The sequence below is a fragment of the Lampris incognitus genome, chromosome 1 (assembly GCF_029633865.1).
Source record: "Lampris incognitus isolate fLamInc1 chromosome 1, fLamInc1.hap2, whole genome shotgun sequence".
Classification (NCBI taxonomy): domain Eukaryota; kingdom Metazoa; phylum Chordata; class Actinopteri; order Lampriformes; family Lampridae; genus Lampris; species Lampris incognitus.
This window is the reverse complement of record NC_079211.1, coordinates 14,764,215-14,787,364: the sequence shown is the minus strand read 5'-3', so window position 1 is coordinate 14,787,364 and position 23,150 is coordinate 14,764,215. Positions and strand designations below refer to the sequence as shown.

The window sequence follows — 23,150 nt, the reverse complement described above, 5'->3', positions numbered from 1 at the left end:
TGTACATTGCACTGATTGTAGAGCCATTCGGTACTACCTTGTGATTTTGGGCTAAGCAAATAAACTTGACTTTCACGCAACTGCGTTAAAATGTAAAATAAGACTTAATTGCGTTCACGTCTTTTTCAGCTGATGAAGTTGTAAGGAAACAATTTGATAAGATTTAATGAACTTTCTGTAATCTCCCTGGTTGTAATAATTCCCCCCTAATTGTTGAGATTTCTTTTGTTTTTGTTAGAAATTAGAAGAACATCACATTTTACAAGCAAAGCTTTACACTCAAGCAACAAACATTAATATATCAAAAATACATTTAAAAATAAGAGATTATAAATAATGTAGGCCTAGTCAATGATGCTTAAGATATGCTCTTTTTTAAGCGGTTCAAATACCCTCTGTGCTTGCAGCATCTGACTTCAAATTTGTGTAATTTTGTGTGCTGTGTAGCCCAAACACATCATTACCTCTTGTTTATTCACAGCAATATATACATCTGTGTGTTTAGAAAAACACTATTATAAAATGCATGCTCATGAGAGCAGATAAAGAATGTTCACTACAACGTAATGAGGTCCCTTATCCAGCGGTTACGTAACGTCTCTGTTTTCGTCCGTCTCCTGCACACAGCTCTCCCATTTGGACATCTGGACATGTCAGCGGGACATCATTCGCACAAATTCTGTGAAATAGAGAGAACGAGGCGAGACAGGAGAAGACAATGAAAGATTTGGCAGCAAAATGTGAAACATAAGGGCAAATAAAAGCAGCACGCATGGGCGGACAAACACACGGAGACGAGTGCACACACACACTCACTCTCACTCTCACTCTCTCTTTCTCACCCTCAAAATCCACAAGGCCATCGCCGTTGAGGTCGACATCCCGGAGGATCTCGTCTATTTCTCTGTGGGTAAGCTGTTCTCCCATCAGCTTCTTCATGGCCTCCCGCAGCTCAGTAATACTTATTTGGCCATCGCCGTTGGAGTCAAACTGGACAGACAGAGAAATAAAGACAGAGAGAGAGAGAGAGCAGCTAGTCATCAAGAGCAGATGGATGGTTGGTATAGACAACCCTGTGAAAAAAGACGTTTAATTCAGTGCACTTTTACTAAACCTCTTTCAAAGTAAGCAAGTGTGTTATGTTTTACCTTTGTCGTACTTGTGAAAGGTAAACTTGAGAATAGTACACTTAAACTTTACTTGCACTTTTAGACTGGTTGAATACTTCAAACTTATACAAAAAAATGTTAGCACACTTATTAACGAAAGTATGCATTGAAAAAATATATACTTAAAGTATTTTACTTTTTCATAAGGGAAATAGAGCGTGGTGTTTTTGGTTGTGATTTCTGAGGGTTCAAGTGCATGTTTTTTTTTAACTGGTTTGTTGTTTGTTCCATCTTACCCCCAACTTAAACTAATCTGGTGAGGCGGGATATGACTGAATCATTAATGTTGGTAAAATTGTGGGCTGGATAATTGCGTTTACTTTCCAAACTTACAGAAGAGACATGACCAAGATCGGCCAGATGGTGGCACTATAATTAAATGTCTCCATACTTGTCCCTTTACCTTGTCCCTTGGAACCTTGCTGGAGGTAGTACCAAAAAAAAGTACCAGTTACTATTCCCAACTGTTGCACAATGGAAAACCAAAGAAAGCGAGTTGAGTCGAGCCGAATCGAGCCAGTACATGCAGTGGAAAAGGGGCGCAAGACCAACGCTTTTAGCTGTTGTGAGGTTGTAGGAAGTAGAGGGTCCTTAAGCACACCTGCCTAGCAGAGTTAACAACCACAACAACAAACACAAAGATAACAAGATGTCTTGACTAACTCTGAAATCCTTAGTTATCGGGTCAGGGAGAGAAATCAACATAAAATAAGGATTTATGACCTCGCTGTGCTGTTTTGGGAGTGACAAAGAAGGTCAGGATTAGGGACGAGTATATAAGAGGGACAGCTCAGGTTGGACGGTTTGGAGACAAAGCAAGAGAGACAAGATTGAGATGGCTTGGACATGTGTGGAGGAGAGATGCTGGGTATATTGGGAGAAGGATGCTGAATATGGAGCTGCCTGGGAAGAGGAAAGAGGAAGGCCAAAGAGGAGGTTTATGGATGTGGGGAGGGAGGATATGCAGGTGGCTGGTGTGACAGAGGAAGCTGCAGAGGACAGGAAGAGATGGAAGCTGATGATCCACTGTGGCGACCGCTAACGGGAGCAGCCGAAAGAAGAAGAAGACTGAGTCTACATTCATCATTAAGATTTTGTTTGAGAGATACCAACACACACACACACACACACACACACACACACACGCACACACCTCTTTGAATGCATCTCGTAGTTCTTTGACTCCAATCATGTCAGCTGTCTCTGCCAGCATTTTGGGGCCCATCAGCTCCACAAAGTCCTCAAAGTCCAATTTACCGCCACCTGCAACACATACAGGTATAACTCAAGGCAGCATGACTGAACTCTTCAGCAAGCCTGAAGAGGTCACTTAGTTGAGTGATGAAACGTATCTGTCAATACACATTGTATCCAGATGAACTGATTCAACCTTCTTTGAGCATATGAACCACTCATTTTTCTGAATTACAACAATTTCCCTACTTCTGTTCTATTCTGTTCTATATTCTGTTCTTGTCCTCTTGCTCTGAGGCTACAGTGCTGACCACGAAAGGCCCGAGTCACATCAACATATACAACAGCATTATTTTGCACCGAAATCAATTCATTTGAATGCAATCATTAAGACTGGGTGGATTTGTTGCAAATGCAAAAGCAAAATATAGTCCAAAATGTAGGAAACTATCATTTTAGCAGTGTCACAACATCCAATTTTAATACAGTTGTGCTCTGCCAAAATATAAATTGCTACACAAGATACGCGACACGGTTTGCAGTTGGTGGTGAAGTAGGAGTAGATGATATAACGGTGTTTCGTTAGTTTAACTGTACTTAGTGTTTTTGGTCACCATGCTTCAGGTACCGCAAGGACACATGAATGAAATTTTCGCTCTGCCCATTTCTGGTGTAACTGGGGCCCAAGTCACTATGCTGCCCCCATTGATCTGTTCTGTTTCATTCAGTTCTGTTCAGTTCTGTTTCATTCTCTCCTGTTTCATTCAGTTATTTTCTATTCTGTTGTCTTCTATTCTGTTGTCTTCTATTCTGTTCTGCTTAATTCTCTCCTGTTCTGTTTCATTCAGTTCAGTTCAGTTCTGTTCTGTCCTGTTCTGTTCTGTTTCATTCTGTTCTGTTCTGTCCCCAGATTGTCCCAGACTGACGTTCCACTCACAGATCTGCTGGCTCAGTGCAATGAGTTCCATCTCAGTAGGCATGTAGCCCATGGTCCTCATACACTCCCCCAGGTCCTTGTGGCTGATGTAGCCATCCTTGTTCTTATCAAACTCCACAAACACTTCGCGGAGCTCTGTAAAACCACACAGACACACAGCGGTGATGGTTCAGCATGAGAAGATTCAGATTCAGATTGTTTCATGACTTATGTTGAGAATGTGCAGTAACACAGAGAGGGATCTTGTAGAGAAGTGATCTCACCTTCAATCTCTTCTGGTCTCAGCTCTCTGTCCTGTCAGAGCAGTGAGACAAGCGGTTAGACAATTAGATTAATTTCTGTCTGTCTGTCTTTCTCTCCTTTTCATTTCACACACATTCAGGGCTCTAGTTTCCGGACGGCGCATGGCCGGTGTCAGTGCTAATGCACACGTAGTAATCTCTATTAACAGATTCTATATATTCATAAACAGAATCTGTAGGCACGGGACAAGATTTTGTCATCGGAAGAATTTTGGTTTCCATTTCTGTCTCTATTTTAGTTCAAGTAGTATTGCAAGTCCATGAATACTGGGATGGCATCCAGCGCTTCTGTGCCCCCGTATATAGGGTTAGGGGTTGTGTCAGGGAGGGCATCTGACATAAAAGTTTGCCGAATCAGTATGTGGATTGACAAGACCATACCGGATCGGTCAAGGCCCAGGTTAACAACGGCCGCCATTGGTGTTGTGGCCTCACAGGGTGCCGATGGAAACAATAAAATCCGCTGTGGCGACCCCTGAGAAACAGGGAACAAGCCGAAAGAAGAAGAAGTATTGACCAATCCCATCTGAGTGGGCGGCGATTTCTATAGGAACATAATTTGGTTACCTTTTTTTATTGAAACGTTTAAATTCTACATACAACAAACACATAAAACAACAGAAATTGGGGAGAAATACATGTTAAGAAAATGAAGAAACTTAAATAAATAAAATAAAATACATAAATGAAAGGGAGGGGAGTCCTCGGGGTTCTCTGCAAGTTCAAGTTCTTCTATCATGTCAGAGAGAGTTCCATAGCATTCTTCTTCTCCATTAACCTCAGTGATGAGAAATAATGACACAGTTCCCTTTGACATATGCAAAAGTTTGGCTGCGTTTTCAGGAATCTGTTCTTATGTAAATATAACTTTCCAAGAATAATAATTGTGTTGATTGCCAAATCATGTGTTCCACCTTTCACAAGCATACCAAAATTCACATCCTTTTCTTTTTTCTTTTTTTTTTTAGTTCAGAGAAATTGTCAAATTTAGGAAACAACCAGTAATGCAGATCTTCCCAAAAGGCCCCAGCAAACTGACATTCATAAAACACATTGTGTTCATTGCAAAATTAGCAGTTACTGTGTAAACCAAATCGATGTCTTAGAAATTCTCCAGGACATATTCCAGTGCACTTTCTTTACTTCTGGTGCAGTTGGAACCTTAAGGAATTTTGTTCTCAATTTTTCAGCTTCATCTTTGGAGAAATATTGTAAAATTTAGTTTCTGTTTGATGAAAATTAATATAAGTCTTTGACAGACTCCCCGGATTGTGGTGTTGTGCAATTTTAGACTGATGAGATCATGTCCATTCCCCAAAAGTTTAGGAAGGTGCGGATCCACATTACTCTGATACAAGTTATAAGACATCACGATTATAGATTGATTTGATAACAGTATTATATTGGTTTCGGTCATTTAAATTAAAATTTGAACAAAAATTCTTAGGTGCATTACAGACCATATTCCTTATAAAACACGGATTTATTTCTAAATACCACAGTCTAAATACATTCTAAGACACCGTATACATACATAATGTGGTTACATGTCGGTAGCAGTCCCTGTGGTGAGGGAAAGAGGCGTAGCCGTCGCCTCTCAACTCCAACTCCAACTCCGTTCTCGCGCCTCGTGTTGCTAATCCGACCGTAAACAATGGCGGGGACACGGAACAGGAAGTCTTCATAGGAATCAGAAACGAGCCGCTAGCAGCTACACCGGAAGCCCCGAAATGTTGGCCGTTGTCCCCAGAGCTGAATCGTCGTCAAACAAGATGGTTTTTCTCCCGCCTGGGCACATTTGCTCATTTCCGGGCTCGCCATGGCACTGCTTTGCGAAATGGGCACGAGGGCGCAGTAGAGGGCGTGTCAGTCAAAACCAGGTGGCGCAGGCTGCGCTAGTTTGGTGTCAAATATAATCAAATTTTATGCCTGCGTCTCCACCTGGTCGGACCACGTCTTAGCGCAGACGCATGTGTTTTGTGGTAGTTTGCAGGCTACAGACGAAAGTGCACTAAGCATAGACTTATCCAAAATCACACACGCCACTTTTGTGTATTGTAACGTGCATGGATAAGAAGACACGCTGGCCGCTAGCTCGCGGGTGTGAGCCTTTAGTCGAGCGGTCAGCGATGCCCTCTGCAGTGCGGGCGATACGGGTTCGCTTCCCGGCCGCGGCAGTTCCTGTGGTTGCGTTGTCCCCCGAATTCGCTACAATATGTTACGTTGGTCTATTTCGTGAATAATTTGACAAATGTCCTCAGCCTTTTTAATCACAAAACAAAACATCTTCACGTGTGTCACTGTCTTCCAACATAAAACGGTCAATGTGCATAATTACGCACGGAAAACAACATGGTGACAGGGATTTCAATAGGTCAATAAACCTCATTCAACCTGAAAGCACGAACTTGATTGCCGGGGCTAATTGATCCTTGATCACAACTATTTAAGGTCTCCTGCTCCTTGTGTTCACAGAAAACGCAGGAAAGAGAAAGACGCCGGTGAGAACGAAGACATGTTAAATAACAGTCTGTCAAATAATCATGTTTGCATGTTGTCTCATATCACATTGGGATTGGTGTCGATGCCTGTTGTATGCGCACTAACTAAGCAACTCTGCACCCCGCGAACAAGGACATCAGTTTCCTCCTGGGAGAAGCTTTTTGCCTTAGCCGGTCTGGACTTCCGCCGTCCATTAGGAAGTTGGCAGTTAGCCATGACAGAGGCGCATATTTGATTGGTCGTAATTGAAGACAGCCCCCCACCACTCCTACTGATGATTTATCCTTCTAGACCGACAACCCTTTTACCATCTCTGCCTCCGTTGCGCCCGATTACCGCCAGCGCAGCATGTCCCGAAATTAGCAGATCGACTTGCGCCGTGAACTAGCGCCGGCGTCCTCGACTGCGCCATGAACCGGAAACGAGAGCCCTCAGGTTTGTTTTGAACACACAGTCACACACTTGTCACAAATGGTATTTTAGACTGCTCAGTTAACATAATGTAAACACACACACACACACACACACAGACACACACACACACACACACAGGGTTGGGTCAGATTACTTTGAAATGTATTCAGTTAATGAAAACAAATTACATGGCACTTTTTTGTAATTAATAACGTAAAACATTGGATTACAAAAAAGTTATCTAATCTGAATACCTACTTCAAAATCAAACACTGAAAATGTTGCACTTTGCTCTAAAAAAATGCATGCAGCCACAAAAGAAAGAGTCTTCAAATATTCGTTTTTCTCTTTAAACAGCTTGAAAAATGTTCCAATGCAAATAAAATGTATTTTGCCTATTCATCATTTACAGTTGGTCAAATCAAATTACCCTTGTAAAAACAGTTCTGGTACAGACAGTCCCCTCTCCCTCGTGTCCTGCAGTCTTGAAGTAGGACGTAGTACCAAATAGTTTATTTAAGAATTAGGTGTCGTGAAAATATACGCGCTGTGCACAATAGGGTGGGGCTTTGCTATAGTAGCTTTCAGTTTGCAAATGGCATCTTTATCCGACTGACTTCTCAGCTCACTGGTTTATCCTTCACGACCGACCGTTCTTGGTTCACTGGTTTTCGAGCTGAACTGAACGTTCGGCCGTGTTTCTGCTGAGTGAGTGGGACCAGTCGGAGCAATTCGGGGAACAAATCTTTCTAAAGCCTGAATACAGAGCCAAGAGGAGCTGCAGAAGTCTAGTTTTTTCTCAGACCCATTGGATTACAAAATGCTGAGAGGTTATTATGGAAAACTTTGCCCAATGACCGTAAAAAAAACTGCTTACCGCAGCTTTACTAGAGCACTGGTTATCATGAAAAAAGTTTCATAAGTTTAAATTTGCCATATTTTAAGTAATCAAGGACAATATAGCTATAATGTAATTACACATTTTCAAATGTAATCTGATTAGTTACTTTTGTAATCTGATTACATAATCACGATTACATGTAACCCAACCCTGCGCGCGCGCACACACGCGCGCGCGCACACACAATGAGTTTTCTGAAAAATTTAATTTCCCTGAGCAGAAACATTCAGCAAAACAAACGAATCCCCAGGTCGACAAATAGGATGTCATGGCATGAGAACATACAACAGAAGAACATAAATGGTTTGTTGGGAACTTTAAAGAATGAGAGGAAAAGAAAGATGGAAGGAAAATTGCTCTCGACACAAATTATTTTCACTGAGTTGCCACTCTCACCTTGATACCTGACTAACATGTTGGGTCAATGGGGGTGGAGTTAGCCCGAGAAGAGGATCGACGGTAGGATCTCGAATATAGCCAGTGTCAAAATCAGTTCAAAAGTAGGAGTTGTTACGGCTGTAAAGGTTTTTATTGACGATTCATAATAGTGTCCATGTATTTTGGAAACACGTGTTTCCCATTTATTTGACAAACTTTGCTGTTGATGGTCATTTATGAGCACACGCTTTCATACTTGTTAAGGTCAGTATCTCAAAGCCAAATGCAGACACAATGTAACCAGAAACGACATATCTAAAATCACACTGGATTAAATTGCATGCTTCCCTTTGCGTTATGGTATAGGCTCACTAAACATAAATCATCGTGGAAACCAGATTATTTGTTGGGGGTTGCCTGGCAACAGTTTGAGATTACGAGATTTGGGAGGTTTAGTTGAGAGAAAGACCCTTGGACACACACACACACACACACACACGTATGTATATATATATATATATATATATATATATATATATATATATATGTATATATATATGTATATATATACATATATATATATATATGTATATATATGTATGTATGTATGTATGTATGTATGTATGTATGTATGTATGTATGTATGTATGTATACATAGTAAAGTGTCGATGATAGACCTTTGAATAAAGTCACGTTTGCAAAGGCTTGCATGCAAATCCACCCATCCAAAGACCCACTCGAACATAAATTCAATGGACATCCCATTTCAATATAGGGGAAGAATAGGCTGTGTGCTCTGGGCCAACATCGTCTGCTAAATTGCCCCATAGTTCCAATTTAATCACCACCAAATTCAAACCTTATTTGGAGTGGCCATACCGGTAAACTGGGGACTCATCAGCGGATGAACAAACCTGGCTAAATAACCCCAGTACACTTTGTTATTTACAGGTATCTGCCAAAATAAAGGACACACTTGAGTAAGTGAGGTAGGCAGAAGGCTTGATAGAGAGGAGTCTCGGCTTGTTTCTACTAGCAGAAAACAGTTGGAGGAAGTGTAACAAAGTCACTTTTGAACACTTCTTTTGCTTTGCAAAGATTTGGAAACTATGGAAATGCATGAAGGCGTTATAGGCGCTGGTCAAAACTGTGCTAAATTTGAAACACAGCTCATCTTGAAACACATCTGAAGTATGTTTAAAGCTGCTATCTCCAATCGGGTGTAATCTGTAAGATAATTTGATCCTTACTATCTCATCACGCTTGGGGGAGTCACACTCCCAAAGTTTGTGACAATCTCTGCCAAGGTGGAACAAAGCTATTTCGGTAGCTGATAGACTCTCAAAACCACATCAGGACACATAATGTTGGTGGATAATTTGGCAGAATCCTATGGTCTTTGCCACATTTGGCTAATGAAAACAGCAGTAGGTTATCATTATTAAAAGCCTTGAGTGGGAATCCAACTCACATCCCTTGTAGAACTCAGTGCCCTACACGCTGATGTACACAAATATGACATCGATAAAGTTCCATGGAACTTAATTATTGATCCTCTGAGTGTGTCCGGTGCCAAGGCATTTAATTGATTGACCCGGGGCGGCTGAAACGATGGAATGACACAGTGGATGTGGAGGATCAGGAGGGCCAACCATAACACAGTGATGGGAATGAGGCGGAGGGAGCCACGAGAGTACATGGGAATGCATTAGGGCTGTGCATGAAGTATGGAGTAGTTGGAGGGTCTGGATTTTGCACAAGTGCGCTTTTACGTACGAGCGTCTGCGAAAAGCCCTGTTTAAGGAAGATGCAGGCGGGGCCCACGATGTTGTGCAGCATGTGGCAGTTCTTGACCAGCACACCAAAGGGATCCTTGACCACCTTTTCCTCCGCTCCCTCCGGCTGGAGCCCTCGTTGGTCCCCTGCCCCTGACCTGCCCCTGAGAGGGGTAACAGACTCCTCCGCTGCCTCCTTGGAGGCAGACCCAGCCAAGTTAGCCCATCACCGTCCTCTTCAGTCAAGTCATGCGCTACCTATTTAAGCCTTTTCTCTACACATAAATCACAATCAAATCCTCAAGGAGCCAGTGCTGCGAGCTATATGGCTATGTGCCTGATCTGCATAAGCTGCTTAATAATTTGAGGCAATCCACTCTCTCACGTTGGTGATTATCTTCACTGTGAGAAACCTCATCCGTCTCTCTCCCTCAATTTCTAATCTGGTGAGGTTCTTGGAGTTAATTCTGGTAAGTGTCCAGTCCACTGACCCACGCCTTCTTTAAACATGAAGTAATACTCGTACTGCAAGAAATGATAAACAGATGAAAACCTCCCCTGACTTGGTGAGGAGCTGGCTTCTCATATTACTGTCATGGATGGAAACGTTTCGTATTTACTGATTCAAAACAAAAGGAGTGTAAATATTTTTAACAAACAGTTTGTGTGTAACAGTAGTTTTCATGTGGTTAAGAAAATGCAGGTCTATCAGAACTATCCCCCCGCAAGTAGGAGAAGCCATGAGCCAACATCTTTTTACTCAGCATCAAGTCGTATGAAAAACACACATATCTACAGAATATCTACAGAAAGTGCATCAAAATGACACGCACAAGCTTAAAAACGACTTAAAATCTACAATCAAACGAAAATGGAATGACTCAAGTTCACCTACCTTCCTCATTCTGTCTTTCATCGATGGGTTGGTACAGTTGCCCATTACCCAACCTCCCTTTAATGGGTTACGGTCAATATTACACTCCAACTCTCCTCCCTCTCCCCCGTGTTCCTCCCCTCCTCTCCTGTTTCCTCTCTTTGATGCTCTTTTTTTCCTGTAAATCTCCGTCTCAGTATCCTCCTCCCTACCTTCTCTCCCTCCTTCTCTGCTCTTCCCTTGCTCTTTTTATTGAAGCTCCAGGTGAAGTTTTGGTGTAGAGATAGGGGAACCCCTCCGTGGGCATCCTAGCTTGGTTATGGGTGACCACATGTGATGTTAGAGAGATGAAAACCAGCCCTAAGCCATCCTTGGGTGATGCAAAATGACTCCACCCACCCCTTCCGAGGTTGATAGATTTTGAAAAGTGACCCCCCCCCTCCCCCCTCCCAAAAAAGCAAGCTAGCCTCATCTAAACCTGACCAACCATTTTCTCTGGTGAAAACAGCTGCTGTGTCACTCATGCATCCCTTGAGAGCAGCATTACGAACCCCTTCTCCAGCAAACTCATCAACTTCTTTGTTTAATCCCCATCTCCCTATCCCCCTCATCTCTCTCTCTCTCTATCTCTCTCTCTCTCTCCCTCTGTCTCCCTCGCTCTCTCTTCAGTTGCTTACTCCCACCCTCTCCTTCTTTTCACCCTCAACTGAGGCATGTTGCGGCCACATTTAAATGACTTCGTCTATGAGGAGTTCCAGAGAGAGGGAGAGAGAGAGATGGAGGGATCATTAGAAAGCACGAATGCAAAATGGTTTAATCCCTGCGATTGAGACTGAGATTGAGATTAAGAGGAAAAATGGGTTGCTGAAAAGAAAAGGAAAAAGGGAGAGTGCTCAGATTAAGAGGAAAATTGAAAGGTAGATGATAGAGGGGGGAATGTAAGCATGACTCTGGAGATGCATTAAGATCATTTTAAACTGAAATTCTGCACTAAACAAACTGAGGTGAAATCAGCTTTTATGATCGTTGCTTTTAGTTTCATTCTTTTGATGGGAATCTTAAAGAAGGATGAGAAAAGGAGAGCTTGAGTTGGAGAGATAAATACAGCAAACAATTCCATTGGACATTCCCAAATGAAACCTTGCAGCACGTGGATCGGGATGAACTGAAAGCACATTACTGGAAAAAAGAGACACTAAATTAGAACTAGCAAAACCTGTTTGAATATAAATATGTGGTAAGTACTCATTAACTGTGGAAAAGAGGTGGTAGGAGATGAAGGGCTGATGATGAGGAAGGACTGATGATGAGCAAGGAAGATGGGGTGGTGTTTTTAGATAAAATAAATAAATAAACATCTGTGTAGCTAAAGCTGAGAAACCAGGGACAGAAGCACTGCTACCACGATTTTCGGTTGCTCCCACTAGGGGCTGCCACAGCAGATCTTCTGTTTCCATCTCTTCCTGTCCTCTGCATCTTCCTCTGTCACCCCTCTGTCACACCTGCATGTCCTCCCTCACCACATCCATAAACCTCCTCTTTGGCCCTCCTCTTTTCTCTTCCCTGGCAGCCCCATATTCAGCATCCTTCTCCCAATATACCCAGCATCTCTCCTCCACACATGTCCAAACCATCTCAATCTTGCCTCTCTTGCTTTGTCTCCAAACCGTCCAACCTGAGCCGTCCCTCTTATATACTGATCCTAATCCTGTCCTTCTTCATCACTCCCAGTGAAAATCTTAGCATCTTCAACTCTGCCACCTCCAGCTCCTCCTCCTGTCTTTTCATCAGTGCCACTGTCTCCAAACCATAGAACATAGCTGGTCTCACTACCATCTTGTAAATCCTCCCCTTTGCTGGTACCCTTCTGTCGCAACTCACTCCTGACACTCCTCTCCACCCACTCTTCTTAAGTCACTTAGATGAGTGATGAAACGTGTCTCTCAATAAATGTTGTGTCCAGATGAACTGATTCAACCCTCTGTGATTAAGTTACAGTTACACACATGCCAAATTTGGCGAAGTGATGACAATCAGGTTTTTCACATATCTGAAAAATAGTTAGATTACATCCTTAATATTATATTGCTTTCATTTTGAAAGTAGTTCAAATATTCTCTGAATTCAATCAAACTGTCAGTGCATCATTTATATATATATATATATATATATATATATATATATATATATATATATATATATATATATATATATATATATATACACTACCGTTCAAAAGTTTGGGATCACCCAAACAATTTTGTGTTTTCCATGAAAAGTCACACTTATTCACCACCATATGTTGTGAAATGAATAGAAAATAGAGTCAAGACATTGACAAGGTTAGAAATAATGATTTGTATTTGAAATAAGATTTTTTTTACATCAAACTTTGCTTTCGTCAAAGAATCCTCCATTTGCAGCAATTACAGCATTGCAGACCTTTGGCATTCTAGCTGTTAATTTGTTGAGGTAATTTGGAGAAATTGCACCCCACGCTTCCAGAAGCAGCTCCCACAAGTTGGATTGGTTGGATGGGCACTTCTTTGAGCAGATTGAGTTTCTGGAGCATCACATTTGTGGGGTCAATTAAACGCTCAAAATGGCCAGAAAAAGAGAACTTTCATCTGAAACTCGACAGTCTATTCTTGTTCTTAGAAATGAAGGCTATTCCATGCGAGAAATTGCTAAGAAATTGAAGATTTCCTACACCGGTGTGTACTACTCCCTTCAGAGGACAGCACAAACAGGCTCTAACCAGAGTAGAAAAAGAAGTGGGAGGCCGCGATGCACAACTGAGCAAGAAGATAAGTACATTAGAGTCTCTAGTTTGAGAAACAGACGCCTCACAGGTCCCCAACTGGCATCTTCATTAAATAGTACCTGCAAAACACCAGTGTCAACATCTACAGTGAAGAGGCAGCTGCGGGATTCTGGGCTTCAGGGCAGAGTGGCAAAGAAAAAGCCATATCTGAGACTGACCAATAAAAGAAAAAGATTAAGATGGGCAAAAGAACACAGACATTGGACAGAGGAAGACTGGAAAAAAGTGTTGTGGACGGATGAATCCAAGTTTGAGGTGTTTGGATCACAAAGAAGAACGTTTGTGAGACGCAGAACAAATGAAAAGATGCTGGAAGAATGCCTGACGCCATCTGTTAAGCATGGTGGAGGTAATGTGATGGTCTGGGGTTGCTTTGGTGCTGGTAAGGTGGGAGATTTGTACAGGGTAAAAGGGATTCTGAATAAGGAAGGCTATCACTGCATTTTGCAACGCCATGCCATACCCAGTGGACAGCGCTTGATTGGAGCCAATTTCAGCCTACAACAGGACAATGACCCTAAACACACCTCCAAATTGTGCAAGAACTATTTAGAGCAGAAGCAGGCAGCTGGTATTCTATCGGTAATGGAGTGGCCAGCGCAGTCACCAGATCTGAACCCCATTGAGCTGTTGTGGGAGCAGCTTGACCGTATGGTACGCAAGAAGTGCCCATCCAACCAATCCAACTTGTGGGAGCTGCTTCTGGAAGCGTGGGGTGCAATTTCTCCAGATTACCTCAACAAATTAACAGCTAGAATGCCAAAGGTCTGCAATGCTGTAATTGCTGCAAATGGAGGATTCTTTGACGAAAGCAAAGTTTGATGTAAAAAAAATCTTATTTCAAATACAAATCATTATTTCTAACCTTGTCAATGTCTTGACTCTATTTTCTATTCATTTCACAACATATGGTGGTGAATAAGTGTGACTTTTCATGGAAAACACAAAATTGTTTGGGTGATCCCAAACTTTTGAACGGTAGTGTATATATAGTGCACTTCTAACAAGGGAGTGCAATGAATGAGTAAGAACCTTATGCAAGAGACCACGACATCCAGGGTACTGGTGTGTGATTGAGTCTGCATCATCTCAGGACATGTCACAGTGACTTAGATTGGAGGTGACATGTGTCCTCTCGTCCTCGGGTGAGACGTTCAACCGAGGTCCTGACTCACTGTGGTCATTAAAGATCCCACGGCACGTATCACAAATCATAGGGGGTTCCCCGGTGTCCTGGCAAAATTCCCAACCTGGATCTTCCCATCTGGCCGCCTAATCATCCCCCTGTGCAATTGGCCCAGCGATTCCTCCCTCTCCACCTCAAGCTGATGTGTGCTGAGTGTTCTGCTGCAAAATGGCTGCCGTGCGCCACCCAGGTGGTGCTACACATTGGTGGTGGTTGAAGTGAGTTACCCCCTTCAATGTGAAGGACTTTGGGTGTCTAGATAAATTGCTTTATAAATGTAATCCATTATTATTATTATTACTCCCTCCTCCGATAGCAAAGATGTAGCTTGGCTAAGTTGTCCAGAATTATAGAGTCACAAGTTGAGGTTAGAAGGTCGATGCTAAATGGTCAGCTGAGCTCATGCATGGCATCTGTCACCAAAATCTCTCCAAAGGCAGAGTTGGCATCTTTCCTTACTACAGAACACCAATATGGAGCACGCAGCTTGAGTGTGTGTATGTCTGTGTGCGTGTGCGTGCGCGTGTGCGTGCATGCATGTGTGTGTGTGTGTGTTTGTCTGTCTGTATGTGTGTTTAACCAATGCACACAGCCAAATTTTAACCCATCGCAGACATTTTAACTCTGCAATTTCTCTCTCTGTGGACCTCTGCATGGAGAAAAGACACATGGCAGGTATGAAAAACAACAGACAAACAATTTTTTCAATTACTGCATTACTATTACCCCTACATACGGACGTGTTTAAAAGAAACAAGGCCTGGGACAATAGTAGTATTAGTAGTATCAGTAGTAGTAATAACACTAATAGTAACAGCAGTAGTAGTAGTATTAGCAGTACAAATACAATACAAGTGTAACATAATAGAATACAAATACAAATCAATACAAATGTCACAGAACGACTTCATGTTTTTTCCACCTCAGATCTGACAACTCCCCCCCCCCCCACACACACAAACACACTTTTTCTCTCTCTCTCTCCAATTGTACCCGTCCAACTACCCCACTCTTCCGAGCCGTCCCGGTCGCTGCTCCACCCCCTCTGCCGATCCGGGGAGGGCTGCAGACTACCACATGCCTCCTCCGATACATGTGGGGTCGCCAGCCGCTTCTTTTCACCTGACAGTGAGGAGTTTCACCAGGGAGACGTAGCGCGTGGGAGGAACACGCTACTCCCCCCAGTCCCCCCCCCCCCCGAACAGGCGTCCTGACCGACCGGAGGAGGCGCTAATGCAGTGACCAGGACACATACCCACCTCCGGCTCCCCTCCCGCAGACACGGCCAATTCTGTCTGAAGGCAACACGGGGATTTGAACTGGCGATCCCCGTGTTGCGGAATAGACCGCTACGCTACCCGGACGCCCCCAGATCTGTCAACTTACTGACGCCACAAACTCTGCCATAAAACAATACCAGGGAGTGATTTTGCTGTTAAGTTGCGACCTAATCTTTACAAGATGGGAGTCAGTAGTGACTTCTAACCCCAAACAGTCTCTGCCCCCCCCCCCCTCTCTCTCTCTCTCTCTCTCTCTCTCTCTCTCTCTCTCTCTCTCTCTCTCTCTCTCTCTCTCTCTCTCTCTCTCTCTCTCTCTCTCTCTCTCTCTCTCTCTCTATCTCTATCTCTATCTCCATCTCTATCTCCATCTCTATCGCTCTTTCTGTCTCAGCTTTTCTGTCCTTCCAGCAGAAGGCACGTGGAGGTAACGTTGCAATACCCACCAAAGCCCGCCGGGGGTCGTCTTGGGGCAAGGCTGTGATTTAACCGCAACGATGGCCCGCGATCGTCCGCATGAATGGAGACCGTAATGCTCAGCCAAGCTCTATTTTTAGCAGGACTTTCATCCAAATTGAGCCAAAGCTATGGATACACAGCTTAGTGGCCACTCTAAGTGATAACATTAACGGGGGGGGGGGGAATCTCAACACATCATCATCATCATCATCATCATCATCATGGACGACTCTGCCAACACAGCGTAGACAGATGTCAACAAGGAGCATCACCGAAAACTCTCCCACCTCCTCCACACAGAGGTGCGTTTGATGGGTGTGATAAGTGGTAGTGCCTCACGTGGAGGAATGGGGAAGCTCCTTAAAAACTGCCATAACCTTATGTGATGGGTCAAGCTGCCATCTACACGTGGCCAGCCAACTTGACAGCTTCATCAAACATCATCCTCTTAAACAAAAATATTGTGTATTAACTCAATGGAATTCCTTTGTCCTATTACCCCGTGATTACTGATGAAAGGGAATGTGATGTTAGAATTATCTTTAAGGGTTTACATCTGTAATTATCATAATGTTGGCAGTTGGTGGTGAAATTATGCCCCATCAGTATACCCTACTGTGTCCAACCATTAAAGATAGAATTCTCATCCGATTCGACCTAATGGCTAGCTGGGCCATTGCTGTCTTTTCTTTGAATTGGAGTTTACAATTTGATTGATTTGATAATTAATAATTTCATGTGTGTGTGTCTGTGTCTGTGTGTGTGTGTGTGTGTGTGTGTGTGTGTGTGTGTCTGTGTGTGTGTGTGTGTGTGTGTGTGTGTGTGTGTGTGTGTGTGTGTGTGTGTGTGTGAGCCCTGTGATGGCCTGGCGGCCCGTCCAGGGTGTCTCGCTGCCTGCAGCCTAATGACTGCTGGGATAGGCTGGAGCATCCCCGGGACCCCGGCAGCAGCGGTTTGGATCATGGATGGTTTACATCTGACTGAGATCTGTAGGCCTGCAGCGGCTGTGAAACCTGGCATGGATACTTTTAGATTGTCCACCGATTTCCTTTCCCTTTCCCCGTCCGTTAACTGAGTATCGGTCAACTCTCGTTTCTCGTTTAGAAGAGACTCAGTCATCTAGATGAACCCTCACTAAACTATTCAATCATAAAAGGAAAACGTTTTAAAATTCGTGTAAACTGAAATTTAAGCGTATATCTCACTTAATCAACAGTGATAAGCAGTGGCGGCTGGTGCTAAAAATCTTTTGGGGGGGCGATTTACCTTGGCGCAGCACACCTGACAGCTGCTTTGATGTCCACACAGTCACAGAGACATTAAGGAGGACAATGTAGCCTATAGATTTTATCAGGGTGCGTGGATGATTGACAGTCGAGACAAGGCGTGGTGGGTGTGAACATGACCGACAGCCACGAGAATTGTCCAATCACGTTAGACCAAAAAACATTAAAACAATACCAAGTCTCTGCCAATAAAAGTGGGAGTGTCTGGGGCGCACAGAACTGCGCCCCCTGGAAAAGCTGAAGAAACCAATCAGACAGCAGCCTCAGGTCACCTGCTCGCCAAAAGTTTGAGGGCTTACATAAGGTATCGTTTGGCCGGCGTAGGAAGTATATGTATTCACACAGAAACCAACCAAACACCATTTGGAACCAATATTTAATGGCTGCTGACAGGCGCTCACAGACTGGGGGGGGAATAGCGTGATCCTCCCACGCGCTACGTCCCCCTGGCGAAACTCCTCACTGTCAGGTGAAAAGAAGTGGCTGGCGACTCCACATGTATCGGAGGAGACGTGTGGTAGTCTGCAGCCCTCCCCGGACAGGCAGAGGGGCTGGAGCAGCGACCAGGACGGCTCGGAAGAGTGGGGTGGTTGGCCAAGTACAATTGAGGACCAAAAAAAGGGGGGGGTTTGAAAAACTGAGTTCTATCTTTTATACATTTTTCCCCAGTGGGAAGAGACAGCGCAAGAATAAAAAATAAAATATAAAATAAAAATCTCATGAAAGTAATAAGTAAAGCATCAGTGTTTCAGTTTCGGTCTTTAAGGAGCTCTGCGGAATCCTTCACATCCATAACCATGCTGCACAACAGACTGAGTATATTACATAAGAGGAAGAAGATATACTTTATTAATCCCCACAGGGAAATCCAACCCCTGCATTAACCCATCCTAAGCGTGTAGCTAGCAGCAGTGGGCAGCCACCTTGCAGCGCCCGGGGGACCAACCCCAGCTCTTTTCGCCCTGCCTCGATCAGGGGCAAAACCAGGGGTATTAACCCTACCACGCATGTCTTACATGCAATTTCGCTTAGATTCATGCACCTTAAACTCAGCCTGCCAGAGCCCAAACCCTGCATATCCTCCCACGTCCACCATAGTTATGAGCCGGGGAGAAAGAGCCCAACACTCAGTGAACCATTCACAGTTCTCGAGACAACTTTCTCTGTCAGCGAGACAAAGTAAACACATCAATTATAGAGTATACCATCCAATTAACGACTAGACGTACCATACTCAACACCTCTATCTCTCCTCCATCTATCAAACCGGACGGAGTCTCGCGGTTGGCACGCGGAGCTCCCTCCTAGCCCCGGCGTAAACAGTTGAGTCTGCCAGACAACACTGATACCAGGGATCAAATGCCACAAGCAATTGCATTAAACCCTGATTAATTATCAAGTTGACTCTACCTTACGAACGGCATCAATTAATCATGTGAATGAGACTAGTGTAACCTTGTGTGTGTGGCATGTGCAACCCTGCGTGCATGCCTATTTTTACCTTTGTGTGCATTTTGTCTTTATTGTATGTGTTGTTATCTATGTGTGTGTGTGTATATACATGTATGTGTAATCCTGTATGCATGCCTATTTTTATCGCTTTTTGCATTTTGTATATACTGTATGTCATTACCTGTATTTGTTTTTAAGTGTGTGTGTGTGTGTGTGCGCGCGCACGTGTGTACTCGAGTCCCTGTTCATGATTGGTTTTTCAAGTGTTCAATCTTCCAAGTTATTAGCCTTAGCTGACTATCATATTGGCAGCACTGGTGTAACACACACACACACACACACACACACACACACACACACACACACACACACACACACACACACACACACACACACACACACACACACACACACACACACACACACAATACGTAGATGCATACATAATGCTGATTTTGTGTGTGGGTGTGCGCGCGTGCGCGTCTATGTAAGGTGGCTAGTGCTCAAGTAATGCAATTCTAACCCTTGCTCGGTACCCAGAGCTCCGTTGTGCCTCTGTGATGAAAATACGAGTGTGAGAACAAGAAAACAAGCTCCGAACCAGACGTATCAGTTTCTGATCTGGTGTCGGATAGGCTGATACTGGTGTCCAGTGACGGGAGCCATTACTCAAGGCAAGACCACAAGACCACCAGACACAAGACATCAGACACTTTATTTGTCACTGTATATATATTCGCCATTGTATAAACATACAATGAGATTCCTCTCTGCATTTAACCCATCCTACACACACACACACACACACACACACACACACTAGAAACAGTGGGCCATCCGGGGACCGACTCCATTCTTGTTGTCGTTGCCCTGGTCAGGGGTGCAGGCAGGGGTAATGACCCTGACATACATCATGTACCTCTTTCAGAGGCATGTGTGACACGTGTCTCTGAAGGAGGAGAGAGGAGACGAAAGGGATAAAGAGGAGACAGGCGGGTAGAGAGGAGCAGAGGATTTAAAACAGCGTCCGTATTTGTGTGGTTTGAAAGAAGTGTGTGCAGAAAAGAAGACATGATTTTGTGAAATTCAGCTTCAAGAAGGTGCTGAATTTTAAAGTTCTCTCTCTCCTCTCCTCTCCTCTCCTCTCCTCTCCTCTCCTCTCATCCGTCTGATGGTTCAGCTACACCATCTCACCCTCTCCTATACCGCCCCTTCCCCATTCTTTTGGACCACTGACAACACAACTGACGTCACATTTTCGTCTCACACCGACGCCCTGCTGCTCTCTGTGCCCCCCACTGCGTCTGCGTACGCGGAATGGCGCGTGGACGTAACTTGTGCGCGGGGTGTCGGGAAGAAGACGGAGTGACTCACGAGCCGCGTCTTGGCCCGAGAAACGACGGCGAGGGAGAGAGGGACTCGGTTGTGATCGTCATTCTCTCCTTTGCAAATAGAAACACACGGACGGAACACCGCCACAGGTCTGACCCCCGGTGTGACAGATGTTGTAACGGTGAAGGCTGCCAGGGCGTGTCGTGTGTCGTAGCTCACCGTGCCGGTGACAATGGCGGTGGCGATGAAGGGTTGGGATGGGGTGTTCATTAGTTCTCTGGCATCCCATGACGGTATCCGTTACGGATTACGCTTTGGTAATGGTGCCTAAAGTAAAAGAGCTTAAAGCCCCTTTCACGCGCGCTTTCTGCATTAACTTAGCGCCCCCCCCCCCCCGCTTAGCAGCTAGTGTCCTTTTCTGGAGAGTATGTAAGGTCAAACAAGAGGGTGAGATTGATAAAAAGTCAGCCTGCAGGTTGGACGCTTAGCAAGCACAGCTGTGCCTGCCAGAGCAAAGGGTACGGACGGGGACGTGGGGGAGAGGGCTATTCAGAAGTACTGGGGCAGAGACTGGCTTTATATTTGAAATGGGGGCTTAGGTTTTCAATCAAGCCTTTGAGAGGCATTCAATCAGCCAAAGAACCAGACGCCCCAGCACATGGATGGGCACGATCTAACACGCGAGCGCGAACACGCGCACACACACGCGCGAACACACACAAGCAGTCTCATCCTAAAATTAGCCGCGGGTAATCTTCTGGGTCCTACCTGTCCGAACACGGAGTCCACAATAGGCAGCAGGTCCGTGGGCTCGTTCTCCCTCTCGCGCTCATTCTCCAGCTGCTGCGCTCCTCCCATCATCTCCTCCAGCTTTTCCTCCAGCTCCCTCGTCTCTTCTCCTGCCCCGCTGAGGGCAACCTGGACGGGTCTCTGGCTGCGAGCATGCCTCGGCCCGCCGGCTTGGCCCTCCGTGGCCCCGCCCCCCTGCTCGCCGGTTCTCTTCTTCTGCTTCTCCACGTTTCTCTTGATGGCCGCCTGCACCTGAGGGAGGTGGACAGAGTGACTGGATGCAGTTAGTGTCTAAAGGTCGCACGATATATTCTGGGTCTGAGACACTGGAGTCTGCGCTGCCCTGCACTCAGCCTGATGAGAATGTATGGAAAATTAACGTTTGGCCCCCTCAACTCCGCTGCGTACCCCTAACGGGAGCAGCCAGAAGCAGGAGATGATTACAGTAGTGACTTACAGGATATCGCAGATTGGACTGGACAAATAAGAGTTTATCGGTATCACAATGAGCACTACAAATAGCAAGAAATAAAAAAGTATATTTGTGTATATTTAGAAGTAACATTTTGTCTCTCAATAAATGTTCAATATACCTTTACTTCAGATCATCTTAAAGTAAACTTCATGATAAAAAAAATTACCTTATTTCAGCCATCCCCAGTGGGGACAGCCTTCTTTCCCTAACCAGGTTTGTACAACCGATCGCTTCATGGCTCTTAACACCGTATTCCTAAAACTTGCCAATTCTACACACATTCATCACGTGCCCTTCACGGTACATACTCTAAAATGAGACAGACACGTGTCTACAAGTGCAGAAACACAGGAAGCACACTTCTGCTGGCATGCAACGTCACAACCACGGACAGGCAGACAGGCACAGACACGCGCTTGTACCTGCTTTGCGGTTTTCTCCTGTGGTGCAGTCATGGCTCCGGTACCGCCTCCTCCGGCGGCAGATCCCTCTCGAATGATCATGAACATCTCGGTGTCACGGGCTCACACACTCTCTCTCTTTTGCTGTCTCGCTCGCTCGCTCGCTCGCCCTCCCCCTCCCTATCTCTCTCTTTCTCGCTCTCTCTCTCTCACACTCTCTGGTGTATCTAGAAGTGTGGATTTCCCCCCCCTCTTCTTCTTGGAGGTTATATTAATACTAATACTTCCAACAAACTGGGCTGAGATGCTCTGCAAATGTCCCAAAAAATGCCCCCCCTCTAAATTTCTGCAAACTCCACTTGGAATCGATCCCTCGATAAACCGTTTCTGGCTCCTCGGTCCCTTGGGAGAAAAAACAAAACAAAGCAAAAGAAAGTTGAAGTATTCTTGCCTTTCTCGCCGTCTTGTCCTTGTTTCCCCGTATTGTCCCGTAAGCTGTGTGAATGAGTTTTTATCCTCCACTTCTTCCCTTCCCTTCCCTTCCCATCTCTCTCTCTCTCTCTCTCTCTCTCTCTCTCTCTCTCTCTCTCTCTCTCTCTCTCTCTCTCTCTCTCTCTCTCTCTCTCTCTCTCTCTCTCTCTCTCTCGTTTGTGTGTCTAAGGTGAGGAGGTTATTATCATTAGTTCGTTTCTTGTCTTGGGGATTATGTTCCTGCACCTCTCCCCCCCCCTCTCGCAACCTCTCAGTTCTTTAGGTGACACCTTACACCTCTTGAACTTCACCTCCCTCGCGCTATCTACCTGTAACATGCTGACCCCACTCCATCCGTCCCTCTCTTCCCCTCCCCTCTCCCCCTTTTTTTCAGCTCCATCCGCTGCAAACGCTCCTCTTTTTGTCTGCTATTTTCCCTCTATTTGTTTCGAACTGCCCCAAGATCCACTTCAACTCTTCATCGTCGTCCTTGTGACCCCGGTCACGTACGTTTTTATTTCATTCACCTCTTATTCATTCATGCCATTTCCGTCACGTTAACAAAGTGGGTCAGTGTTGAAACGCTTCCTGTGCACGGTGGAAAGGGTTTTTTTTTCTTCAAATGAACTCAGCTGCGTTGCCCACCGCAGATGGTCCCATTCTGGCCTATTTCTTCCCTCTTTATCGGTCTTCTCTCCCCCCCCCCGCCTCTCTCTGACTATTGCCAATTCCTCTTCCCAATCTCCCCCTA

General features: G+C 44.7%; 1 protein-coding gene across 1 annotated transcript; it reads right to left on the bottom strand.

The window, feature by feature from the left end:
- Positions 1–335: 335 nt before the first annotated feature.
- Positions 336–22,041, bottom strand: LOC130118011 (calcium-binding protein 2-like). The gene is made up of 7 exons (XM_056286312.1): positions 21,950–22,041; positions 21,032–21,304; positions 3,564–3,594; positions 3,301–3,435; positions 2,323–2,432; positions 843–990; positions 336–679 (listed from the first exon to the last, which is right to left on the bottom strand). The coding sequence occupies exons 1-7, from the start codon at positions 22,034–22,036 to the stop codon at positions 654–656; spliced, it is 810 nt and encodes a 269-aa protein (XP_056142287.1). The 5' UTR covers positions 22,037–22,041; the 3' UTR covers positions 336–653.
- Between the last annotated feature and the right edge of the window lie 1,109 nt (positions 22,042–23,150).

Bases quoted from the DNA above. Each gene is read 5' to 3' on its own strand.
- LOC130118011 (XM_056286312.1), bottom strand. From the start codon at position 22,036: ATGTTCATGATCATTCGAGAGGGATCTGCCGCCGGAGGAGGCGGTACC. The intron at 21,305-21,949 runs GTACAAGCGCGT...CACCTCCCTCAG, and splicing joins AGGAGAAAACCGCAAAGCAG to GTGCAGGCGGCCATCAAGAG. The intron at 3,436-3,563 runs GTGAGATCACTT...GTGGTTTTACAG, and splicing joins GAGACCAGAAGAGATTGAAG to AGCTCCGCGAAGTGTTTGTG.